General features: G+C 45.4%; 1 protein-coding gene and 1 long non-coding RNA gene across 4 annotated transcripts; one reads left to right on the top strand and one right to left on the bottom strand.

The window, feature by feature from the left end:
• Window positions 1-1,460: 1,460 nt before the first annotated feature.
• Window positions 1,461-4,711, bottom strand: LOC135362271 (uncharacterized). Its single transcript, XR_010406744.1, has 2 exons — window positions 4,196-4,711; window positions 1,461-2,689 (listed from the first exon to the last, which is right to left on the bottom strand). It is a non-coding gene; the product is annotated as an uncharacterized LOC135362271 (long non-coding RNA).
• TM4SF19 (transmembrane 4 L six family member 19) lies at window positions 2,688-15,190 on the top strand. 3 transcript variants are annotated; one of them, XM_045903082.3, is made up of 7 exons: window positions 2,688-3,131; window positions 7,782-7,889; window positions 10,048-10,177; window positions 10,423-10,624; window positions 11,170-11,247; window positions 13,763-13,932; window positions 14,217-15,190. In XM_045903082.3, the coding sequence occupies exons 4-7, from the start codon at window positions 10,424-10,426 to the stop codon at window positions 14,395-14,397; spliced, it is 630 nt and encodes a 209-aa protein (XP_045759038.1). In that variant the 5' UTR covers window positions 2,688-3,131; window positions 7,782-7,889; window positions 10,048-10,177; window position 10,423; the 3' UTR covers window positions 14,398-15,190. The 3 variants fall into 3 exon arrangements, with proteins under 3 accessions (XP_045759038.1, XP_045759036.1, XP_045759039.1); XM_045903080.3 differs by lacking the exon at window positions 10,048-10,177; XM_045903083.3 differs by lacking the exons at window positions 10,048-10,177; window positions 11,170-11,247.
• The last annotated feature ends 2,279 nt before the right edge of the window (window positions 15,191-17,469 follow it).

Raw genomic sequence — 17,469 nt, 5'->3', positions numbered from 1 at the left:
GGTTAAAGCCCAGTTCCGCTGCTTCCCCTTGCCTCATGAACACCATTTTGATGATATCCATGGGAGTGTCTGCTGTTGGATTAGCCATTGAGTTGGGAACAGAGATAGCTTCTAAAAATCTGAGTGATATCTGGCAGCCAGCCATCAGATTATTCTGATTACCTAAGTACGAGATGTTCTTTTTTTTTTATTTGACAGAGACACAGGGAGAGAGGGAACACAAGCAGGGGGGGTGGGAGAGGGAGAAGCAGGCCTCCCGCGGAGCAGGGAGCCCGATGCGGGGCTCGATCCCAGGACCCCGGGATCATGACCGGAGCCAAAGGCAGACGCTTAACGATGACTGAGCCACCCAGGTGCCCCTACGTACGAGATGTTCTAACAGATACTGCATATAAAATCCTTTTGCTAAGCTGAGATCCACGAGCAGCAGGAGAGGACTAACCCATTCTAGGCATCTCACATCTTTCTTAATTTTCAAAATAAACTTACAAGGTAAGCATCATTTTATAAATGAAAAACTGAGGTCCAGATTATTACTGGGGCTCAGTGAACTACCCAAGTTCACATAGCTGATAGGTATTTGTAGCAGGAATTGAGACTCAGGTCCCTCAGGTGCCAAAGCATTGCAGTACTGTCTCCAAGAAGAAATACCTTAAGAGAGTTGGGATCTGGGTTGGGGAAAAAAATATCTCAAGCATCAATGTGTGGGACTGTGGAGAGTATACAGACGACAGGATCATTTCCCCAACCTCATTCACTATTGCTCCGAGCAAGTCAAATTCTTCTGCGCTATAATCTCTTTACCTGCATAATAAAGCTAACCTACCATTTATTTTACTTGCTGTAAGTCTGTTGTAAGGATCTAATGAGATAGTTTGTAAATGTGTTTTATAAGGTGAATAAATGTTTCTTCTTACTATAAAACTTTGTGAGTACTCAGCCTAGTTATCTTTTATCAAAATTCAGTTCTCTGGAAGGACACAAGAATTTATTTAGGCTCTAAATGATTCCCTTTTGCAATGAAAATGAAAACTGGCTTCTATTTAATGAACTTTTCAAGAGTTGTTTACTAGCTTTTGCTTCAGGCATATATACCTCTGCATACATAGAAAGCAGCTCATATGTAGTTTAAAAATGTAATAGCCAGTTATAATCATCCCTTCTCATATATGTGCATCGAGGGCTTTCTCAGTATTGCTTGTTTTCATCGTTAGAAATAACATCTCTGCACAGAGACTATGTGTGTTACTTCATCCAGTGCATGAATTAATTCATTAGCCAAGTGACTCCTGAACTCCTACCATGTTCTAAGCTCTGTGGTAGGTTCTGGGTATACAGAGCAGAGTAAGATACAGCCTCGGCCCTCAAGGATCTCACAGTTGTGGGAGAAGAGGCACATAAACAGCACGGGTAAATCAAATGCAGTGAGAAGTAGGCAAAGATTTTTTAAACAGGATACAAAAAAAAAGTGACCATAAAAGGAAAAGATCGGTAAATGGAACTTAACTAAAATCAAGAACTTCTCTTCATCAAAACACATCGTCACTAAGAACGTGGAAAAGCAAACCACGGCAGGAGAAAACATTCATAATACATATATCTGACAAAGGGCTCATGTCTGGAATTATAAAGAACTCCCACCAACCAGTAAGGAAAAGACAAAGAACCAATAAAAACTGGGCAAACGACTTGAGCAGGCACTTTTCAAAAAAAAGGTTCTCCAAACGGCCGGGTAAAGTGCTTACTCATCAAGAAAATGAAAACAAAAACCACAATGAGATACTACTAAACCACTGGAATACCAAAAATTAAGAATACATAAATCTTAATTATTTTTTAAAGTTTTTTTTTAATTTTTAAGTAATCTCTACACCCAGTGTGGACTTCAAACTTACAACCCTGAGATCCAGAGTCGCACGCTCCACTGACTGAACCAGCCAGGCGCCCCCACAAATCTTAATTATAAAACCTAGTGATGGGGCGCCTGGGTGGCTCAGTCGGTTAATCGTCTGTCTGCCTTCGGCTCAGGTCATGATCCCGGGGTCCTGGAATGGAGCCCTGCACTGGGGAGATTTATGTATTTTACTGTGTGGATATAATACCTACATTTAAAAAATAATAATGGGGCGCCTGGGTGGCTCAGTTGGTTAAGCGACTGCCTTCGGCTCAGGTCATGATCCTGGAGTCACAGGATCGAGTCCCGCATTGGGCTCCCTGCTCGGCAGGGAGTCTGCTTCTCCCTCTGACCCTCCCCCCTCTCATGCTCTCTCTATCTCAGTCTCTCTCTCAAATAAATAAATAAAATCTTAAAAAAAAAAAAGAAAAGGCAAAACCCTATTAAAAAAAATAATAATAATAATAATAATGAAGTACAGTGAGAATCTGGAGAGAGAAGTGCCTAACCCTGAGTGAAGCAATCAGGGAAGGCTTCCCCGGGGGTGTTTGAACTGGATCTTGAATAAGAGCTTTTCAGAAGAGGGTCAGAGTCGCCCATACAGACGGCACCCCGAAATGCTCCGCGCCCCGGTGGGCAAGGCGACGGTGACCTGCGGCTTGAACAAAGAAGTGGGAAGGCTAGCGGAGGAACCCGGCTGCACACATCCAGTCAGCTGAGAGCAAAGGCAGGAGGGCCGTGAGGAAAACGGGGTGGCGGCTCTCCTCAGTGCTGGTTTTCCCAAGAGCCCCGATTCTGCAATGAGTGGAACAGATAGTGTGTGAAAAGGTGTCGCTGCTTTGGGAGAGAAGGGAGCATAAGGCATTTCTCATGGGTGCTTGTCTGACTCACTGAGACATTTTAGCTCACGAGGCCAGGCCTCCCGGTTCCTTCCTCGGGTCACATGAACATGAGCCGCGGCTGGGTCATCGGGAGAGGGCTCTCCGAGGGCAGGAAAGCTCCCCGGCTGGAGGCCCGTGGGCCGCGGGTGGGGGCGCACACGCCCTCACACGCCCGCCCGCCCGCCCGGCGCGCCTCCGCTTGCGTCCAGAGCCCGCCTGGCCTCTTGGAGAGGCCGGGGCCCTCCGGCTGGCCTTGCGGGAGTGCCAGCCGGGCCGCGGGGCACGGGCCTGCTCTGAAGACGGAGCCCTTCTCCAGCCCCTTCCTCTCCCGTCCTGAGCCCTGCCCCCGGATGCAGGTAAGCCGAGAGGAAAGGCCCAGGGAGCCGAGGGCCGGGGAACAGCGGGGCCTCCCCGCTGAGAGCGCCCACGTCCGACTGCACGGAGCCCTGGCTCTGGCTCTGAGCCGTTGTGCGGCTTCAGGCCGTCGCTGGGCCTTCGCTTCGCCTCCGTCTGTCACCTGCGGGCTTCCGCCGGGGCTTAGAATACATTCCCTGCCCTGCTCTGCCTTGTTGTCGGTGACGTTTGGGCTTGGTCAGCCCGTCTCCTGCGGGACGAGATCAGGGGATCCTCGGTGCGCTTCTGTGACACCTTCCGAGGGACACCGCGGCTCAGCACTTGCTTCGAGCCTTGTCGCTGGCCCCATGAGGCTTTCAGCTCCTCAAGAAAAGACACTGTCTCCGAGTCACTGATGCTATCTCCGGCTTCTGGCATTGGGACCGGCAGAAAGCAGACACACTTAATTGGTAGTGACTGAGGAAGGGATGAAAGAAAAGGCTGTCCAGGTGACGGGGGAGGTAGAGAGACACACAAAGAATTTGCCGTCTCTTCCTCCACGTGACTCAGCTGGTCACTCCTGTTGTTGCCTAGACATCTGGCCGAGGACTTGGGCACCCAGCCAGGATCTCACGTTAGAACAGGGCCTCCCCCCTTGGGGCGCCTGGGTGGCTCAGTTGGTTAAGCGACTGCCTTCGGCTCGGGTCATGATCCTGGAGTCCCGGGATCGAGTCCCGCATCGGGCTCCCTGCTCAGCGAGGAGCCTGCTTCTCCCTCTGACCCTCCCCCCTCTCATTCTCTCTCTCTCAAATAAATAAATAAAATCTTTAAAAAAAGAGAGAGAAAAAGGGCGCCTGGGTGGCTCAGTTGGTTAAGCGACTGCTTTCGGCTCAGGTCATGATGCTGGAGTCCCTGGATCGAGTCCTGCATCAGGCTCCCTGCTAGGCAAGGAGCCTGCTTCTCCCTCTGACCCTCCCCCCTCTCATGTGCTCTTTCTCTCTCATTCTCTCTGTCTCAAATAAATAAATAAAATCTTAAAAAAAAAAAAGAACAGGGCCTCCCCTAAAGCCCGGTTTTAAAGTTTTACCTTATGATCCTGCTTATCTCTTCAGAGATCAAAGTAGCCGACCTCTTGGCTAATCTCCGGGCTCACATTTGTGGAAGCGTTTCTCAGAATGTTGTGATTTCTTGCGGAACAAAGTCAGGGAGAGGAAGTGAAATGCAGACCGGTTTGAATCGGTGGGAGCAGCAGCGACAAGTGCTTTTAGCAGGAGATTAACGGACAGCCGGGATTCTCTGAGTTCCACTCATCCCGAAGGCCATGCTCAACTTCTTAATTTTCCCTCTGCATGTTTATATTCTTTAGTTTCCCTTATAAAACTGTTTTCCTGATAGAAAAATTTCCGTAGAAGAGATTGTCAGGGCGGTTTCTTTTGGTTATCTACGTCTAGACAGGCCTTACTCACGGGTGGGATGACTTGCAAGCGGCCGAAGGCGCACCTGAATCACAAAACTCCCCCCAGCCCGCGGTCTGCGGCCCTGGCTTGAAAGTTCAGCTGCACACAGGTCCTTGCTTGGGCCCCTGACAAAATGTCAGTCATCTGGGAGGGGGTGTGGGTTAAAGTCGTTTACTTGCTAACACCCTCGATTGGTTAATTTGCTCCAACACAGAGACACACCAAGAGCCCTGCACCCGATGACGGGACAGTCTGGGAGGGAGGCTGCCCAGACAGGCACTTACATCCCAAAGGCTGGTGGGCAGACTGTGGGGAGGATTGTTTTCCTACAGGTGTCCTGTCTTCTGACAACAGGGCCTATTCATCACCCCGAGGGCCCGAGAACTAGGAGCAAGCAGCCAGGACTTCAGGAAAAGCGGCCTCCTCTCGTGGGCCAGCTGGGAGTGGGCGCTGGGGAGGAAACACAGCATCCCTCCTGGTCCCTGGTCCCCGCCCTTCCCTCTAGCCTCCTTGCATCCCTGGGGTAAGGGTCACTGTTCCTTCATTTCCTTCCCCTACTCCCCCAGCGCATGCCCCCGCTGTCCTGGAGGCCTGAACTTATTTCATCCGGGGCAAGTTCTTTTATTCACTGTAAGAAAAATGGCTTAGAGAGCAAATACCCTGCGGGGAGGGCACACAGTGAGGGCAACTCTCCACACTAAGACATTAGCAATTGCAGCAGGAAGTTCTCCACTGGGAGGAGTTGCAGGAGGTGAGTGTGGACTCTGGGATTAGGGGAAGCAAAGATCACTAGAGGCTGCGGGGGGCTGGGGAACCAGGGGGAGGGCGCAGGAGCATACCACCAATCCAAAGGCCTGCTCGGTGCTCTGTCTGGCTCCAGTCTCTTTACCACAAGACAAATGGACAATGCTAGGCTAATCAAGTTCTTGTTTTTGAAAAACTGAGTTCGTTAAGTTGTAAAACTGTTTTTAAGAAGGTATGATAAGGGCGCCTGGGTGGCTCAGTTGGTTAAGCATCTGCCTTCGGCTCAGGTCATGATCCTGGAGTCCCGGGATCGAGTCCCGCATCGGGCTCCCTGCTCGGCAGGGAGTCTGCTTCTCCCTCTGACCCTCCTCCCTCTCATGCTCTCTGTCTCTCATTCTCTCTGTCTCAAATAAATAAATAAAATCTTTAAAAAAAAAAAAAAAAGAAGGTATGATAAAAATAAAAATTAAGGATAGTCATTTTAGGAAGGAATCCAGGAAAATAGTAGAATTTTTTTTTTTTAAGATTTTATTTATTTATTTGACAGAGAGAGACACAGCGAGAGAGGGAACACAAGCAGGGGGAGTGGGAGAGGGAGAAGCAGGCTTCCGGCTGAGCAGGGAGCCCGATGCGGGGCTCGATTCCAGGACCCTGGGATCATGACCTGAGCCGAAGGCAGACGCTTAACCATCTGAGCCACCCAGGCGCCCCAAAAGAGTAGGATTGATAGGCACACGTAGATCTTCAATAATATTAGTGGTAACGACCTGTTTTGTAAGCTGGTCCCATTTACATGGGTGTTGTTTAATTTTTCATACGGCTTATAAGTACAAATATATACACTATGTTTAATTCTCCAAACTCTGAAATATTTTATTACATATATATTTGGATGTAGATGTGTAAAAGAGAGATGGGGGCTCTGGTTCACACATATTTTCTGATTACGTGCAAAGTAATGTGTTGGGAGGGGAGTGTCAAGAGTCTTAGGTCAGACAGACCTGAATCACAAAGCAGCAACAATCAACTTCTTGGGGATGTCAAGGCACTGATTTTTTTCAGATCCATACTGACACAAGTCTACCCAAATATCACCAACCCTATTGTAATTCATGTTTAGAAAAATGACAAGAAAATAAATATATAAATAAATAAAAATTTAAAAAAAATAATAAAGAAAAACGACAAGAAGTTCATGTATCAGTGAAAATGTAAAAAGGAGAAATGGCTATAAGTAAAAGTGTGGAGGAGGCATTTTACAACTTACCTAGATGAGACATTTAATTTTGCAATCCATTTCATTGATGTATAATTAAAGCACAATAAAATTGACCAATTTTCAGAGCCCAGTTTGATGAGTTTTGTCAATACATTTAGTTGCATATTCACTACCAGAATCTAGACACAGAACACATCTCCATCACCTCCACAAGTTTCCTAATGCCCTTGTATTGATCCCCTCTCCCATTCCCTAGCCCTGGTAGCCACTGATCTGCTTCCTATTACTAGGTTTCCTTTTCTAGAATTTCATAGAAATAGAATCATACAGTGAGTAGTCTGTATGATTGTTTCTGTAGTGGTTTGTCTCTGGCTTCTGTCACTTAGCATAATGCTTTTGAGAGTCATCCATATGGTTGCATGTATTGGTAGTTTATTCTGTTTTGTTGCCTCATGGAGGTACTCATTTGCATGGATATGCCACAATTTATTTATTCACTTATTGATGAACATTTGAGTTATTTCTCATTTTTTAACTGATTTTTTTATCATGGTAAAATGTATATATCATAAAATTTGTTATTTTAACAATTTTATTTATTTATTTATTTATTTATTTATTTTTATTTTATTTTTTTTTTTTTTAAGATTTTATTTATTTGACAGAGAGAGATACAGCGAGAGAGGGAACACAAGCAGGGGGAGTGGGAGAGGGAGAAGCAGGCTTCCCGCCGAGCCGGGAGCCCGATGCGGGGCTCGATCCCAGGACCCTGAGATCATGACCTGAGCCGAAGGCAGTTGCCCAACCAACTAAGCCACCCAGGCGCCCTATTTTAACAATTTTAAAGCGTACAATGTAGTGGCATTAATTACACTCAAAATATTGTGTAACCATCACCACTATATATTCCTAAAATTCTTTCATCACCCCAAACAGAAACTCTGTAACCATTTAACAATAACTCCCCATTTTCTGCTCCCGGTCCCTGGTGACCCCTAATCTACTTTCTGTCTCTATGAATGTGCCTACTCTGGATATTTCATATAAGCGAAATCACACAGTATTTGTCCTTCAGTGTCTGGCTTATTTCATTTAGCATAAGGTTTTCAGGTTTCACCCATGTTGTAGCATGTTTCAGAACTTCTTTCATTTTTACAGCTGAATAATATTCTGTTGTGTAAATATGCCACATTTTGTTTATCTATTTATCTTTCGGTGCACACTTAGGTTGTTCCCATATTTCTAATTTGTAGTTATTGTGAATAAAGCTGCTATGGATATTCAAGTCCTAATCTTTGTGTGGACGTGTGCTTTCATTTCTCTTGGATAAATACGTAGAAGTGGAATTACCTGATCATTTGGTAAGTAAATGCTTAACTTTATAAGAAACTGCTAAGCTAATTTACAAAGTGGCTTGTAACATTTGTATTCTCATTAGTTACCTATGAGAGTTCCCGTTGCACCACATCTTCACCAACACTTGGTAGAGTCCAACTTTTGAATGGAAATAATTCCGGTGGGTGTGTAGTAGGATCTTATTTTAGTTTTAATTTGTGTTTCCTTATGTAAATGATGTTGAGCATCTTTTCCTATTCTTAGCTGTCATCCATATATCTTCTTTTGTGAGATGAAATGAGGTGTCTGTTTAAATCTCTTTCCCATTTTTAAAATCAAGCTGTTGTCTTATTATTACAGAGTTTTAAGAGTTCTTCATATAGTCTAGTTACAAGTCTGTTATCAGACCTGTATGTATTCGCATTCACATACATATTTGCAAAATTTATGTTGTGAATACTTTCTCAGTCTGTGGTTTCCTTCTTCATTGTTTTCATGGTGTCTTTTTTTTCTTAAGAGAGAGAGAGACAGAGAGAAAGAATCTTAAGCAGGCTCCATACCCAGCTTGGAGTCGGATGTGGGGCTTGATCCCACAACCCTGAGATCATGACCTGAGCCAATATCAATAGTTGGACGCTTAACTGACTGAGCCACACAGGCCCCCCCATGGTATCTTTTGAAAAGCAAATTAATTTTGAAGTAGTTTATCATTTTTATGGGTTGTACCTTTTGTCTTTTATCAAATAAATCGCTAACTCAAGATCCCAGGGGCACCTGGTTAGCTCAGTCTGTGGAGCATGTGACTCTTGATCTCAGGGTTGTGGGCTCAAGCCCCATGTTACATGTAGAGATTACTTAAAAATACAATCTTTTTTTTTTTTTTAAAGATTTTATTTTTTTATTTTTTTGACAGAGAGAGACATAGCGAGAGCAGGAACACAAGCAGGGGGAGTGGGAGAGGGAGAAGCAGGCTTCCCGCAGAGCAGGGAGCCCGATGCGGGGCTCGATCCCAGGACCCTGGGATCATGACCTGAGCCGAAGGCAGACGTGTAACGACTGAGCCACCCAGGTGCCCTAAAAATACAATCTTAAAAAAAACAAAAAGATCCCAATGTTTTTTCCTTTGCTTTCCTCTAGAAATTTAGTAAGTTTAGACCTATGGTTCATTTCTAACTAATTATTGAATATAGTTTGCAGTAATAGTCATGGTATATATTTTTTTGTTTTGCATATAGATTGTTCCAGCACTGTTTGAGATTATCCTTTTCCCATTGAAATACTGTCTTTTTAAAAAATCATTTGCTAATATGTGTATGTCTATTTCTGAATTCTCTAGTCTGTTCTAGTGGTCTGTATGTCTTTATACACCAGCACTTTACTTTTTGTAACTTTACTGTAACTTTATAATGTCTTGAAATCAGATGGTGTATGTCTTCCAACTTTGTTCTTTTTCAAAATTATTTTAGCTAATCTAGGACTTTTGCATTTCCATATAAATTTAGATTCAGCTTGTTAATTTCTACAACAAAACACTGCTAGGATTTTGACTGAGATTGTATTGAATCCACACATCAATTTAGAGAGAACTGACATGTTAATGATAGTGAATCTTTTGATCCACAAATTTGGTATATCTCTCCATTTATTTAGGTCTTTCATTTTTCTCAGCAATATTTTGTTATATTTACCATACCAAAGTCTTGCACATATTTTGTTAAATTTATCCATAAGTATTTTCTATTCTTATGCTATTTATTATTTTTTTATTTTTATTTTTTAAAGATTTTATTTATTTGAGAGAGAGAGAGAGAACACAAGAGGGATGAGGGGCAGAGGGAGAAGCAGACTCCCCACTGAGCAGGGAGCCCGATGTGGGGCTCAATCCCAGGACTCCAGGATCATGACCTGAGCCGAAGGCAGACGCTTAACCGACTGAGCCACCCAGGCGCCCCTAAATATTGTTTTTTAAATTTTTACAATTTATCATCGCTTGTATACAGAAATACAATAGAATCTTTGTATATTAATTTTTTATTCTGTAACTTGCTAAACTCACTTAGTAGTTCTAGTAACTTTTTGATAGATTCCTTTGGTTTTTCTACATAGATAATCATGTTACCTTACTTCTTTCTTTCCTGTCTGTATGGCTTTTGTTTCTTTTTATTTTCTTATTGCACTGGATAGGATTTCCTGTACTACTGAATGGAAGTGGTGACAGTGGACATCTCTAAAATGACATCTTTTAAAGAGAGAGGATGACACCTTTAAATATTTTTTCCTGTCCCAAATAGAAATAATCACTGGCTGTATAGAGGTACAAGCAAAATATGATGGGATGAGTTGGGGTTGGCAGAAAATGGAGCAATTAAATCCTATCCATTGGGGACTGTTTATAGAAGGCAAAGTTTTTAAGCAAGTTCTTTGGCTCTTCTTGATCTGACCTGGGCAGGTGACATTATCTGTAGTCTGTTTCCCCCACCCTACCCTTGCTATGGGTGTTCCCCTTCCTGATGCTTCCAGCCAACAGAGCTACCATGACTCTCTATCCATTGCTTCCAGGATGCTGTCCTCTCCTGATGTGATGGCATGCTCACGGACCTGCTCCCGCATCCTGGGGCTGAGCCTCGGGACTACCGCCCTGTTTGCTGCTGGAGCCAACTTGGTTCTCCTCTTTCCTAACTGGGATGTGACCTACCTGTTGAGAGGCCTCATTGGCAGGCATGCCATGCTGGGCTCTGGGCTCTGGGGAGGAGGACTCATGGTAAGTGTTTGGAGTTTCTTGGGTGTGAATTCCCCAAACACCCCTCAGGGTGGAGCAGGGAAGTGGCAGGGGAGTAGTGTTTTGGTTCTTTGCAAGAATGCTTCGTCTTGGGGGTGCCTGGCTGGCTCAATGGGTAGAGCATGTGACTCCTGATCTCAGGGTTGTGAGTTTGAGCCCCACATTGGGCGTAGAGATTACTTAAAAATAAAATCTTAAAAAAAAAAAAAAAAAAGAATGCTTGATCTAGCAAGCTGGTCTTGGGTCTATAGCAATTCCAAGGAATAGGTGACTCTAGGAAGACTTGTCAGGTCTTGTTGCTGAACTTTGGCTTAGGACTAGAAGGCTGGGTATAAACATTGCCATCCAGAGAGTCAGGTCAGGCTAGTCATCCAATTGGGTCCTGACAGTCAAAGCGAAACCCTCTGGGAAAGATAGGATTATCAAATTCATGTGAGGTGCCCAACGGATCTATTTCAAAGGCACAAGTGGCAGCTAGAAATGTCGATTACCCAATCTCTTCTTACCATTCTTCTCCCCTCTCCCAGGTACTCACTGCAGCTATCCTCATCTCCTTGATGGGCTGGAGATATGGCTGCTTCAGTAAGAGTGGGCCCTGCCGAAGTGTAAGCACCAGATTCTACTCTTCTAATACCTAGAATGTCCCCACATCCTATTACTCTATAGGCAGACTGGTAAAGAGGCAATTTCAGTCTTGGGGCTTGAAGTTAGGTCCTGACTGTACCCTTCATAACCCTAAGCTGTTGGGCAAGTTCCTTAACCTTTCTGAGCTCAGGTCCTCATCTATAAAATGGGAGTGAACAGGATCAAGTTAAGGGAGTAAGTGCTTAATGAGCCAGAAATGTCTATATACATGTGAGGAACTGCTACTATTACTTTAACCTACTGAACAATATGGACATGAGCTAAATGCACTGCACTCATGTGTCATTGATAGAAAATTTCCTGGGGTGCCTGCTGGCTCAGTGGGTAGAGCGTGCACTCAATCTCCAGGTTGTGAGTTCAAGCCCCATGTTGGGTGTGGAGTCTGCTTAAAAAAAAAGAAAGAAAGAAATGTCCTGGCTGTTTTGTTTAATTTTTCTTAGAGTTGGAAGGTTTTCCAGAAATCATCTAATGACTAGATTCTAGTCTAACCCCTCCATTTTACAGAAAATGAAACTGGGGCCCAGAGTAAATTTGCACTTACAACTACAGTGGCATTCATATAGATCTGAAAAATCTCACTACATAGGTAGTATAAGATATATTGCTTATTCAGTCTCAGACACATGAATTTGTGGCCTCCTTACAGTAACTCTAGAGCCTACTTTGATATCTGCCGCCCACGTATTGGGAACCCCACTGATTCAGAGTTATATGTTAAAGAATTAAATATAAACACCCACACATTTCATTCACTATCTGTTCTCAGTCTCATCTGGTTTTCCCCTAGGCGAGTGAGTTGTTCTCAGACTTGTGTGTGCATCAGAATCCCTTCAGGGTTTGTTAAAACATATTGCTGGCTCCACCCCCAGATTTTCTTTCTTCCTTTTTTTTTTTTTTAAAGAGATATTGTCTGAGGAAAGGAGAAGGTAGGAGAGACAGGAGAGTTGACTTTATTTATTTATTGTTTTTAGAGGTGAGGGAGGAGAGAGACAGGGAAAGAGAGAATCTTAAGCAGGCTCCACGCCCAGCGCAGAGTCTGATGCAGGGCGTGATCTCATGACCCTGAGATCATGACCTGAGCTGAAATCAAGAGTCAGACGCTTAACCGACTGAGCCACCCAGGCGCTCCAGCCCCAACTTTTCTGGTTCAGAAGGTGGAGTGAAGCAGGAAGTTGTCCATTTCTAACAAGTTTTCAGGTGATGTGATGCTGCCAGGGCCGGGACCCCATTTTGAGCATTTCCCTGGCTCCTCCCCAGTTCCCAACTAGTGTGACATTGTGGGAAAAGGACTCTATGATTCCATATAAAAATTATATCTATATTTTATTTAAATTTTTAAAATATGTATTCTTTCGAAGGGAGAAAACGACCTTGTATTCTGAGAAAGAAGCCAATTTAAAAGCAAGCTAGACTCCTGCCAGGAAATGAACTCATTGTTATCTTTGGGGAGGGAAGTGAGTGGTGCACAGACTAAGCGCAATGACAGAACAGGAGTCCCTTCTGAGCTGACTGCAATTTCTGTCTCTGTCTCCCTCCCTCCCTTCTTTTCTACCTCCTTCCCTCTTTCCTCCCTTGTTTCCTTTCATGTTTGATTTGAGAAAGAGAGGAATCAGGGGTAGGAGCTTGGAACTTTTGGAAATACAGCTTTCCCTTAAAAGAGTCAGAAATGAGCATGCGGGGGATGCGTGGGTGGCTCAGTCGTTAAGCATCTGCCTTTGGCTCAGGTCATGATCTCAGGGTCCTGGGATCGAGCCCCGCATCGGGCTCCCTGCTCTGCGGGAAGCCTGCTTCTCCCTCTCCCACTCCCCCTGCTTGTGTTCCCTCTCTCGCTGTGTCTCTCTCTGTCAAATAAATAAATAAAATCTTTAAAAAAATTTTTAAAATAGTAAAAAAGAAAAGGGCATGAGATGACCATCCAACCCTTCTACCCAGAGGCTGTTTAAACTTTTTTTTAAAGATTTATTAATTTATTTGAGAGAGAGAGAGAGCGCACGCACAGGCGCGAGTGGGGGGGTGGTGAGGGGCAGAGGAGAGGGATAATATTAAGCAGACTCCATGCTTAGTGTGGAGCCTGACACAGGGCTCGATCTCACAACACAGATCATGACCTGAGCCAACATCAAGAGTCAGTAACTGACTGAGCCACCCAGTGGCCCCTGAGTGTAAAAGTTTTTGATGCCAACCTGCTGAGAAGCTCTGGAGGGAGAGCCTACCGGGTCAGGGAGACCGAGGTCCAAGTGCCACTGCTTCCCCCTTCTCATGCGTTCTCTCCCATCCCTTCCTGGCTCTACCCATTGACCCCTCATCAGCCACCCTGCCTTGGTTATGCTTTAATGGAGGTGCCAGGGGCAGCATTATTCCCATGTGATTTGATGGGGAAGAGCCCGAGTGCCAGAGAAGTTAGGCTTGTCCAGATCACCCCATCACCTGGTCATGACCCGGTCTCACCTCGTGGCTTCTTCCCTCCCTCTACAGATGCTCACTTCTCTGCTGTCCAGTAGCCTGGCTTTTCTTGGAGCCTTGATTTGCTTTATCACTTCCGGAGTAGCCCTGAAAGATGGTCCATTTTGCATGTTTGATGTCTCATCCTTCAATCAGACGCAAGCTTGGAAATATGGTTACCCATTCCAAGACTTGCATAACAGGTAAATGGGCGGAAACTTGGATTTTCAGTCTTCTCAGAGAGACAAAGACAGACAGAAAGACACACAGATGGCCTACAAACTCCTCTTGGTCACACGTTCTAGCATCTCCCTTCTTTGATGCTTGGCATTTTGCAGGTGCAGTAACAACAGTCACCCTCAAGAGTCTAGACCTATGGCCTTAGCTGGGGGGAGGCCCCAGGTTTCTACTGAGGTTGTTTACTTGGCTTTTCTTAGTTATTCCTCAACCCCTGGTCTCCCTCCCCTTTTTTTTTCTTTTGGGATAGGAATTATTTGTATGACCATTCCCTCTGGAACTCTGTCTGCCTGGAGCCTTCTAAAGCTGTTATTTGGCACGTGGCCTTCTTCTCCATCCTTCTGTGCATCAGCCTCCTCCAGATTCTCCTGGTGGTCATTCATTTCATCAACAGCTTCCTGGGCCTTTTCTGCAGCCTCTGTGAGAAGTGATAGGGAATGCCCTGTCATGCATGAGAGTTTTCCTCCGAAGCTGCCTTGAATCCCTTCTGCAGGATGGATTATAACCGAACTTTCCTTTTAGGTATATGCCTGTAGTGATAATAACAGTAATGATTCCTTGCACATGTATTGAATGATATATGCATTTGAAATCACATTGTAAACTGCAAGATGATATGTTAGTAGAAGGAATAATTAAGTCATTATTATTGTGCAGGAACTTACAGTTCATAAATGTCCTCCAGCCATGGTCTCATTTCAGCCTCTCAACAACTCCATAAAACTGGCCACATGTCACAGATATAGAAGTTGAAGCTCCTAGAGCATAACGGACTTGCTGCCTAAAACCACTCAACTGGATTCAGGGAAAGTCAGTACCTGAGCTCCAATCTTCTAAATTCAAGTTCACCAGTTGTTATGGATTGAATTGTGGGTCCTCAAAACTCATAGGTTGAAGCCCTAACTCCCAATGTGACTGTATTTGTAGAACCCTTAGGAAAGTAGTTAAGGTTAAATGAGGTCATAAAGGTAGGACCCTAACCCAGTAGGACTGGCATCCTTATAAAAAGAGGATGAGGGGGCGCCTGGGTGGCTCAGTTGGTTAAGCGACTGCCTTCGGCTCAGGTCATGATCCTGGAGTCCCTGGATCAAGTCCCACATCGGGCTCCCCGCTCGGTGGGGAGTCTGCTTCTCCCTCTGACCCTCCCTCCTCTCATGTGCTTGCTCTCTCTCATTCTCTCTCTCTCAAATAAATAAATAAAATCTTTAAAAAAAAAAAAAAAAAGAGGATGAGACACCAGATCTCTCTCTCCACACAAGCACAGAAGAAGCCATGTGAGGACACAGCCAGAAGGTGGCCACCTGCAAGCTAAGGAGGGGGCCCTCAATAGAAACCAACCTTGTTGGTACATTCATGTTGGGACTTCCAGCCTCCAGAAAATAAATGTCTGTGGTTTGAGCCACTCAGTCTGTAGTATTTTGTTATGGCAGCCTGGGCTGATTAACTCACCAGTATTCTTTTCTTTAGTGTTCAGTGCGGTTCAATAAGTGCTAGACACTGGAGTGTGGCCGACACTGCTGTGTGTGCAGTGGATCCAAAGATGACCGAGACATGGTCCTTGACCTCGGACCCTGTCTTGTCCTTGAAGAGCTCATGATCAGGTTAGGGGAACAAACACATCTATGAACAATTTCAATGTCCTATGGTAAGGGCCATGTTAGAGGTCAACAGGACACAGAGAGAGTTCAGAGGAACAGTGAACCTCCAAGGAGAGGGTCTGTGAGAGATCAAGGAAGGCACCCCTTGTGTCTGAGCTGATTCTTGAAATAGCCCAAAAAAGAGGGAAGGAAGGGATTCCCCAGCAGAGGAAACAGCACATTCCAAGGCATGGAGGGGAGACACAGGATGGAGAACTGTGGTGCCACAGCAGTTTCTCATGTGGTACGTGGAGAGCAGAGCACCTCCCTCTCTCCCATTTCAGGATCTTGGTCAGGAGGTAGTGCTGGATGGTGAGTAGAGTCAGGAGTGGGGTAAAGGAAATCTGGGTGAGAAAGTCTGATGGGCAGGGAACAGGATGAAGCAGGCAGGAGCAGCCTGGGAAGAAACAGGAAGATGGGTACTAGCAAGAGAAGAGGTAGTGGACAAGTCCAGGGAATGAGTTGGAGACCTGGGGCTCTGGAACCACAGAGGGGACAAAGCCAGGAAGGGAGTGTGTGGGCCCAGGTGCTGCTGTATCCCCTCCATGGTCCCCTGGACCCCAGCACTGTCCCAGGTCAGGGAGGAGCCGCTGAAGCACCAGATGCCTCCAGAATACAGAATTCCTCTGTTACTGGGGGTGGGGGATGGGGGGGGGAGAAGGGAGGGGAAGGGAGAGGAAAACAGGGGTGGGGAGGAGAATGGGTGAAGAGGGAGTTCTGCATTCATTCCACCGTGGGCTCCATAGTCCTCCACACCTGGTTGTTGGCTGCCCTCTGTGGGCTCAGAGGACACCTGCATCCCCTTCCTTCTCCTTACATCCCAGGACTACCTCACACTCAGAATGGGCTTTCACCGTGGTTTTTTCTCCCAAATGAAAGCTACATCTGGCTCTGGGCTTGGCTTCCAACCAGGTTTTGGGCAGAGGGGCTTCCGTTAATCTGTTCATCAGGACAGTGTTAACATTTTGTTAAGAAAAAAAGTTGTCTGTCCCTTACCTTGTGTATGCCTTCTTGAGTATCATCATGGAATGAAGAGGAAGTTGCATTGTGTCCGATCCTGCTCAGAGAAAAGTAAGCCCATCTTGGGAATAGGTTGTTCTTCAGCTTTCTGTTATAGCAGTTGGCACTCTACTTAGCCCATCGCTCCCCAGCCCCATCTGTTCACTCTTTAGGGCAAGGCCTGGGTTTTATTCACTTTTGTAACTCCAGCCCCTAGCACAGATGGAATAATAAAATGTTTATTGAATTAAATTACACATCTAATCTTCTGTGTTTTTAGTTGGACCGTAGTAGATAGGATGAGAGAAGTATAACTGAAGAAATCATAAAAGGGGTGAGAAAGTCTGCATACTACGAGTATGATTTCTTAAGCCTGGTGAAACAGCAAGAAGAAAACACTATCTGCCCCTAGGAGACACTGGATTTCTGTGCCAGGGTAGTCTGTGGATGCATGACCCCAGCCAAAGATGAGGCTGGTGCTGCTGAACCAAGGGGCAGCTAAAGAGAGCCTGGTTGAGGCAGCACTGAGCTGATGCTGGGTGCACACCTAGCCCCATGGCCCTAGCACAGAACCCCGTCTGCTGGCCAGTGCCAGGAGGAAGGTTCAGCAACCCAGCCAGATCATGAAAGGTCTTATTGCAGTGAATGCTGGGGAGATGGTCATAAAGAACCATTGAAAGATTTCAAGCAGAGCAGTGACAAAAGAAAGCCATTCTGGAGACAATGCGAAGGGCAGGCTGGGAAGGTGAAGTTCCTGGGAGTTTACTGGCGTCAGGGAGACCAATCTAGGCTATATTACCAAGAAGACACACTGTAAGCCAAAACCTGGAATAGTAAAATTAGTCTCTACTGGAACTTGCAAAGGTA

This window comes from Mirounga angustirostris, unplaced genomic scaffold (genome assembly GCF_029215605.1).
Source record: "Mirounga angustirostris isolate CCGP_5_RB_7025 unplaced genomic scaffold, mMirAng1.0.hap1 SCAF_1, whole genome shotgun sequence".
NCBI lineage: Eukaryota > Metazoa > Chordata > Mammalia > Carnivora > Phocidae > Mirounga > Mirounga angustirostris.
This window is presented reverse-complemented; position numbering and strand designations above follow the sequence as displayed.